General features: G+C 49.6%; 1 protein-coding gene across 1 annotated transcript; it reads right to left on the reverse strand.

The window, feature by feature from the left end:
- Window positions 1–213: 213 nt before the first annotated feature.
- Window positions 214–7,119, reverse strand: Cd93 (CD93 molecule). Its single transcript, XM_004668746.2, has 2 exons — window positions 4,898–7,119; window positions 214–4,645 (listed from the first exon to the last, which is right to left on the reverse strand). Exons 1-2 carry the CDS (start codon window positions 6,817–6,819, stop codon window positions 4,621–4,623), a joined length of 1,947 nt encoding a protein of 648 aa, XP_004668803.2. The 5' UTR covers window positions 6,820–7,119; the 3' UTR covers window positions 214–4,620.
- Between the last annotated feature and the right edge of the window lie 775 nt (window positions 7,120–7,894).

A 7,894-nucleotide genomic window follows, 5' to 3' on the forward strand; every position in this document is an offset into this window, starting at 1 on the left:
CCAAGGGCAGCTTGCTGAGGGACAGAACATCTCCACTACCCATGTACTACCTGAAGGTAGAAACTCACACCAGTGTCACCTCCAGCAGGGGAAAGGGCAGAAATGAGGCCACCAGAGTAACTTTGCAATGAAATCAAATTTAGTAATCACTAAAGCAAGTTCTGCCATGTATTTTGACTTGTCATAGATGACATAAAACAAATTCACCACCAGTATGTTTCAGAGTTTATTGAGACAGGTACATAACAGAAAGCTCAAAGTATGGCAAAGTTGTGACTTCTTAAAAGTGACCCGAAGGTCCCCCTCAGGGTACTTCTTTTTTGGGGAGCTCCGAGGAAAAGCTTGCCTGTGGACCACCCCTCCCGCAGCCTAGAAATGCCACAGGTCCAGAATCAGTGAAACAAATCCCAAATACACATGTTTTAAAATATTTACATTCTCATTGAGGGTTCCGGACATGATTACCAACATGTACAGGTATGTATGCAACATCAGAATGCTCATGTTACACTATGAGCATCTCACCTTACTGTGAGCATACTGTATGATGCATGTCACATCAGAAAATTAGACCCTGGCCACTATCTAATTCAAGCTTAAGCCAGATCCACTAACGAAGTTCAGCACAAGGAAATAGCATGTTAACACTATGGAAAGACATCACACTGGCCACCGTACAGGCCAGGAGAATGGTTCAAAATGCAAAGTCCAAGTTTCTACCTACACTAGATGACCACTGTCTCCAAGGACAGAGCAAATTACTACTTGCTTCTTACTTTCCAACAAACAGATGAGTGTTTTATCCCAGGAATTGGTGTAGGGGTGGAAAGGACATTGGATATTTGGTCATTGAATCTATAGACACATGGAATAATTATCTTCCCCTGTGTTTGGTTGACAAGCTTCACAAACCACACAGGTTTAGTGTTGGGAGCCAGGGAAAGAACAGATGTGTTCAGGGCTCATATCACAGATTCCCATGTTAAATCTATTGTTGAAGGCTATGGAAATATGTGGGGGTATTTAAACCATTTCACAGGTGCTAGAAAGCAATGCTTTCCTGTTTTCCTGATTGAGACAATGGAGAAGCTAAGAAGAAGAATAATAGGAAAGGCTTTCCTATATTAGTCTTTAAAAAAAAAAAAAAAAAAACCTCTGTTATTTTGAATTTAGTAACATTTTTGGTCAAATATCACTTCTGTTCTGTTGGTTTTCCCAGAAGTATTTATGGCAAAAGAGGATTGGAACATTAGGACCTAATGATCCATCCATTCTTTGAAAGGTTGCTTGGTGATAATATTCCCCTGCAAGGGCTCATGGTCAGTGAAAAGAATAGAAACTCTCTGAGGAGAACTAAGCAGTTTTTCCTATACAGAATAGCTAAGCACTCATACAGAAATGTTTAACTTTTATTCCACATTCCCCCTTATTCTGGGGAAGGTGTCAGGATGGGCCCTCCCAGAAGTTTCCTGCTGTCAATGGATAAGAGGGACTTGCAGGGCTGGCAGCTGTCAGTCTGCCTCTCTTCTTTCTGAGCTCTTCTGTCCCCAAGGAAGTGACTCGGTGGTGTGCAGCAAGGTGCTGTGGCAGAGGCAAGGATGAGGGTAATGAGGATGTGCGGGAAACCAAAGCCAGAAAGCAAATACAGTCGTTTTTGCTTCAATGCCAAACTGGATCTCATTGCTCTTACATTACTGAACAAAGGGTGTTCAGAGTCCCTTGAAGGCATTTGTGGGTCCACTTTGTTCTGAAAACTCTACAGATTACTTGGAGGCAGTGCAGTGGCTAGGGGTCTAGCTCAGAGACAGGAGCTGTCGTGCAGCACAGGTACACCCCTGAGTTCCATCGCTAGCCCCACAGAAAGGGCTGGGGGACGGGTGAGGGATATCAGAGCTGTAGATATAAGAAGCCACTTCCTTACACTATCTGCTTTGGAAGAAGGGAAGGTAAAAGAAGATGAATTTAAACATAGCTTTTCCAAGAACATTTCTGCATTTCAGAACTAAGGAAAATTCTATGGCCAAGTGGAACTGTCTCCTGTCCTCACAGGCAGAGGCTGATCGTGCTGCTCAGGCTTACTGAAAATGTTGGGGGGTGGGGGACAGGCAGGGCATGGCAGAGCAATCCAGTGCCCCTTTGGATAAACAGCAGCCACTTTGCTGATGGGCATTTGTTTATCCATTACTTGACCAGTTAGCCCCCTTAACCAAGAACTGTCTAACCTTAAACATGAGTGCAGGAGTGGATGGGAGAGTAAGACATCTCTCTGTTTGAGGACTGCCATTCAATTTCATCAGCCTCACTACATAAGTTTGGGGCTCCCAGATGTGAACTGCTCATAGGCCATGCTGATACGCTTTGAGAAACCATACTCATTATCAACCCCTCCCCCAGTGTGGTCCCACCGAGGAGATCCATGGTGCCCCTGGTATTGAGGATGGAGCTGTGTGACACCACCTAGCCTAGTAGAATTCGAACATGGACCAGAAAAATAGGGCTGGGCTCTGTGTCAAATCAGAACACTGTGAAGACAAGAGAGCCCAAAATGGCCTTGGCCAATTCAAGGCCCACAGATGCTGAGTACAGACCACATAAGGGCTATGAGAAATCTACATTAAGCATGTCTTCCTCACCCCAAAAGATCAGAGTGAAAACTGAAAGGACTGTGGGTAAGGGTGCTGCATTTCCTCCACTTCATTTAGATGCAAATATTGGCATGCCTCAGAGCCATCTGACTGTCTGCTGCTGATTTCCATGCAATTAACTGCCAATCTCAACAGACTGCGGGTGGGGGCGGTTCTAGGGCCAGTGAAGTTTTCTGTCATTTGGACTCAGCCCTGGCCTCCCTTACGTGTCGAGTCCCATCTGAAAGTTGCATCATCGGGTGATTTTTGTTTAATCAGAAGTTTCAAGCACCCCAGGAGCTCAGTCTCCATCTTTCTCCCATTATTCCCCCACCTACCTTGGGTTTTTAGTTTTTTAAAAAAATACAAAAATATATATATTCCAAACAAAAGCATCTGCATTTTAAAGTTGACAAAGGATATTTTCTTAACTCTGAAGGCTTTGAACCTGGTGGTTATTCATCTCCTACCATCTCTGGGATAGATGTGTTTGAAATTGGAAACAATGGGGCTCTCTGCTCTGAAAGCAGAGATTTTGTAATCTTGGGAAGGAGACATGGTCCTTCTCTCAGCTTTCCTAACATAGAAGCAGCAGAAAACCCTTCACGAGACCTGAGAGTTCCCAGGGATGCTGAGGTGACACACCAGGGCTGCTTCCCAGGCCAGAGACAGAGCAAGCTGTGCCGCAGGAGTGCCATTACCCATAATAGGCATTTTTGTGACTGTACACTTTGAAATAATGATTTAAATGATAATGGCTCTAAGCGGTTTTAACTGGTAGAAAATATTTCAGTTATTCTCTCTTCGCCTCGCCCTTTCTTCCTCACCTCCTTTTTTAAGCAAGACAACTGGACAGGAACACAAAAAGTCGCCTTGAGCATCCTGTGTGACTGATCCCTGAGTTGGTGGCGGGCCGCGCCCACAGGGCGGGGTTCCAGTTCTGCAAATGCACTCTTGGCTATGAGCTGTGCTAAATGACTCTAAAATGACAGTTTTCAAAACACAGCCTATCGTCCTTGCTCACACATCCTTTAGATACAATCGCAAGGAAAGGCCTTTGGGGCTTCCTGCTCCTGTAATCAGGGGCAGTGTAAGTGAAGGCAGGGCAGCCTCTAGGCTGACTGGCCGCCTGCGCTGGCTCAAAGGCAACCTGACCCTGTTGGATTTTTTTCTCATCTCATCAGTAGTCAAGTGTGTGTTAACATCAATCCATTGAGATAAATTAATTCAAGTATCTGTGAAAGAAAACCCTGACCCACCCCCATATATTAGGATATGCGGTTACCAAAGCCTTTCACTCACTCACACTCACTTGAAGCAACTTTCCTCATATTTTTCCAACTTCACTTGCCAATGACCCAAGATTACCAGAAAGTCAGAAACTTGGGGGATGCGCAGTCTGAACTTCCTGCCTGCTTGCAGTTTCAACAATACTGAGGGAATCCAGGGGGGAATGCAGGAAGGTAAGTGAGACAAAGGCTTCCAGTTCTGGCTATGTTCCCTTTGGGGGAGGAAAAACAACCTACTTCTTACACAATTAAATAAATGACTCCATCGCTGTCATGTGAAAAGAAACTAACTGTTTCTATCTTAATTAGCACCAGCAGCCGCCTCTTTGCCTCCTCTTCTCCGATGAATGAAGAGATCAGAAAAGCCTTTGAAAAGGACTTGATGACGCCTCACACCCTTATCCAGAAGCAGGGACAGAAATAAAATTAGTCACTTTTTTTGATTTGAAAAGGTGAGTGAATGAGATCTGTCAATATTCACAGCACCCCTACAGTGACAGGCCAGCACACAGCTTCCTTTTCAAAAATATCAGATGCACCTAGGAAATACCTGTGCTTCCCAGATCACCAGGTTCTTAAGGGAAGGCACACACTGAGATTCCAGTCCAGTCTTTCGGAAGGATGTGGGTCTCCCCTTCTGTTAGGGAGTTTAAAGCTCCAAGGAAGGAGGCAGCTGACTATGCATGTTTTCTGGAGTCACCTGGCCTTCAGCAGTCTGTCCCAGGTGTTGGGCTGTGGAAAACAAAAGTGGACAATGTTGGAAGTGCCCTGTTCTATCAGGATCTTTGGATCCCTGCCCTCACCCCACCTCACCACGCACTCACAGGGCAGACAAACAGTCCTTGCCTCTGGTGGGCTGCTGAGACTGGATTTAACATTACATGGCCAGCTACCTGTTCCTGCCTCTGCCTTTCTGTACTTTGATCTGGGCCTCCCACCTTGCACCTGCCTGCTTGTCTGCCCAGGTGACCTGAGGCCTTTTACCTGTATTGATTCTCTAGGGCCCGACTCTCCGCTCGCTCTGGGACCCAGGAATAGCTGTCGGCAGCGTTTTGGGGCTTCTTGATCTCCTCTCTTTTGGCTCTTCGCTTGCGGTAGATCAGAAGCCCAAGGGCCAGGGCTAGCAGGAGAGAGATGGCCACTACAGTGCCCAGGATGTAAAACAGAAGCAGCTTCTGGCCGTCATCGGTGCCGTCATCACTTAATGTGGCCACAGAATCTTTCTCTGTGGATTTGCTAGTGCTGGTGGCTGTGGGAAGGTGGGTGCCTATCTCTGTCCAGATGCCAGCCGGCCCACTGAAGGCCAACATCTCCAGTGAGGTGGAGGCAGTGGCATCTTCAGATGGGAAGAGGGGCCCCCTCGTGGTGGATGTGCCCCTGGAGAGGCCCTCAGAGCCCCTAGTGGGACTGGACACTGCAGCAAGAGGCGATGTGCTCCTCTCTCCGTCTCCTTCACCACGCTCTTGGGGAAACCTGGCTGGTAGTTCTGAGGACGTAAGGTCCGAGATACAAATGTTCCCATTGGGAGTCAGCTTCGAACCAGGCTGGCAACCACAGTAGAAGGAGCCATTTGTGTTGATGCAGACGCCGTTAGTACAAGGGCTGCCCCTGGGGTCCAGACACTCATCCACGTCCTCACACTGCGTGCCGTCTTCCCCAGACAAGACATAGCCCTGCTCACAATCACAGTAAAAGGAGCCGTTGGTGTTGATACAGCCCTGGGCACAGGGCGACTGACCGGCAGCGCACTCGTCCACATCTCTACAGGCTTCCACCTCGGAGCCACCAGGCTGGTAGCCCACCCAGCATTCACAGTAGAAGCCCCCAGGGGTGTTGACACACTCTTGATCACAGGGGGAATCCCGGCACTCGTCCACATCCACACAATTCAATTGGCTTGAGTCTAGCTGGTAGCCCAGAGGGCAGTGACACGTGTAGTTTCCCCACTGGGACAAAGGGACACACGTGGCCTGTCCTTTGCATGGACTGGAGCTGCAAGGATTCCGGGAGATACAGGTCACTAGGTCGTCCAGCAGCTGGAAGCCAGGCCTGCACCCACAGTGGAATGAACCATCACCCCCTTCGAAGCAGTCCTGCTGACAGCCCCCATTATTGAAGTTGCAGCCATACTTGGGGGTGACACAGAGGGGTCCCGAGCTGCCCCAGTCAAACACACCTGGCGTCTTTTCCTTACATATGAAATAATGGCTCTTCCTCTCAGTCTCGTCCTCACAGACCACATCGGCCGCAGTGCCAAAGGGCACAGCCTCCAGGGAGGAGGTGGTGGCCTGGAAAGGGGCAGTGTAGGTCACCTGGCCTGGGCCTCCCAGGGACAGGGGCTTACACATGCCTTTGAAGTTGAACTTACATAGGAACCCTTCGATGTTGCTTACTGGAGAGCCCGGGCTCCCGCAGGGGCTGTCGGACCACCTGGGCAGGTGGCTCGGGTGAGGTGTCAGGGACAGGTCCTGCAGCAGGGACACACAGCGCGCAGAGATGCAGGATCCTTTCACTTCTTTGTACCAGTTCGAATAGACCGTCTCCTCCTCGCCGTCCACCCAGACGAAGCCCTTCAGGGGCAGGCTGGAGCTCTGGCACTTGCCCTTCTCTCGCTGGAGTCCGATCCAAAACCTGCCCATCTTCATTTCCAGGGTGGCCTTGGTTCTCAGGAGCCGGGCCAGGGCCTTCTGGACGTGCCGGGCCTCCTCCTCGCTCTTCACGGTGGCCAGGTTGCCCCCGTCCTTGCGGCACTGCTCCTGGGCCTCGGCGGCGCTCAGCTTGCCCCAGTGCGCCTGGTAGCAGGCGGTGGCGGCGCACACCACCGCTTCGGAACCGGCTCCGGCTCCCAGCCAGCCCTGGGCCAGCAGCAGCAGCGGCAGCAGCAGCAGGTCTGCAGAAGCGGCCATCCTGTCCTCGGTGGCCCCCTCGGGTGAGGCTAGACTCCCCACCGCGACAGCCACCACCCAAGCTCGGCGGCCAGCAGCACTCTGGAGGGAGCTGAGGGCTGAGCAGCTCCGTGTGCTTCAGGGAAGTCCCCTGACCCAGAGAGCATCCTGTGCTCTCCTGCTTCTTATTCCTCACCGGATGCTGGGGCTTCCTGCAATGAATAGCGCTCCGACTCCTGTTGCCTTCAGCGCCGCTTCTGTTGTTCACAGAAGGGGCCAGGCAGTGTGGCTGGTTCCCTGGCTCTGGGCTGTGGAAACACAAAGGCCTCCCCACAGAGGACGTGCTCGGCTCAGAGATATCCCCGCTTTATTTTGGCTCCATCCATTTTCCCATCGCACAGGAGCCCTCGTGGCATGGAGGCTAGGGACTTGAAAAGGATCACCCAGTAACCCAGACTAAAATTCCACTTTGATTTGCAAAGATCTGAGACTTGAGACCCAGGACCTTGGATGGTCATGTTTTCCAGCCTTTTTTAGAAGCAAACTGGATTTTTCCTTTTCCTATCTCATGTTCCCCTGTTGGCTTTGAGAGTCTTTTTTCTTCTATTCTCCCCATCGTGAACTTTAAATAGATAGGCAGTTTTTTAAATAGGACTGGGCCGTGAGAATGTCTGGGTTTCTAACACAATGCCAAGCTCCTAGAGAACATTAAACCAAATTGGGTGAAATTTGGCAGATTCTAGGGTTTCATAGTGCGAATACTGCATTGTGAAGTGGCTGGGCCACAACAAATGGTCAGGAAGACAAGAAAATAAAAATGTTTCTGATCTCCCATGAGGGAAGGGGTTGCATATCTCCCACCCCAAGGCTCAGGGAGTGTTCAAGGGCAGGGAGGAAGAATCGAATAAGCCAAGCTGACTCAGACCTTGTGTCTCAGCTCTTTGGCCAAAGTCTTTATCAAAGGTTCTTTTCCTATGGCCAGTCACTCGATCATGGGCACTGTGTTTCGTCCCTCCTTTCTCCCAAGGTACAGGCAAAGATTTGGAGCAAGTGGTATTTTTGGTGAAACAAGAGAAAGTGAAACAAGCCAGCATGG

Source organism: Jaculus jaculus, chromosome 8 (genome assembly GCF_020740685.1).
Source record: "Jaculus jaculus isolate mJacJac1 chromosome 8, mJacJac1.mat.Y.cur, whole genome shotgun sequence".
Classification (NCBI taxonomy): domain Eukaryota; kingdom Metazoa; phylum Chordata; class Mammalia; order Rodentia; family Dipodidae; genus Jaculus; species Jaculus jaculus.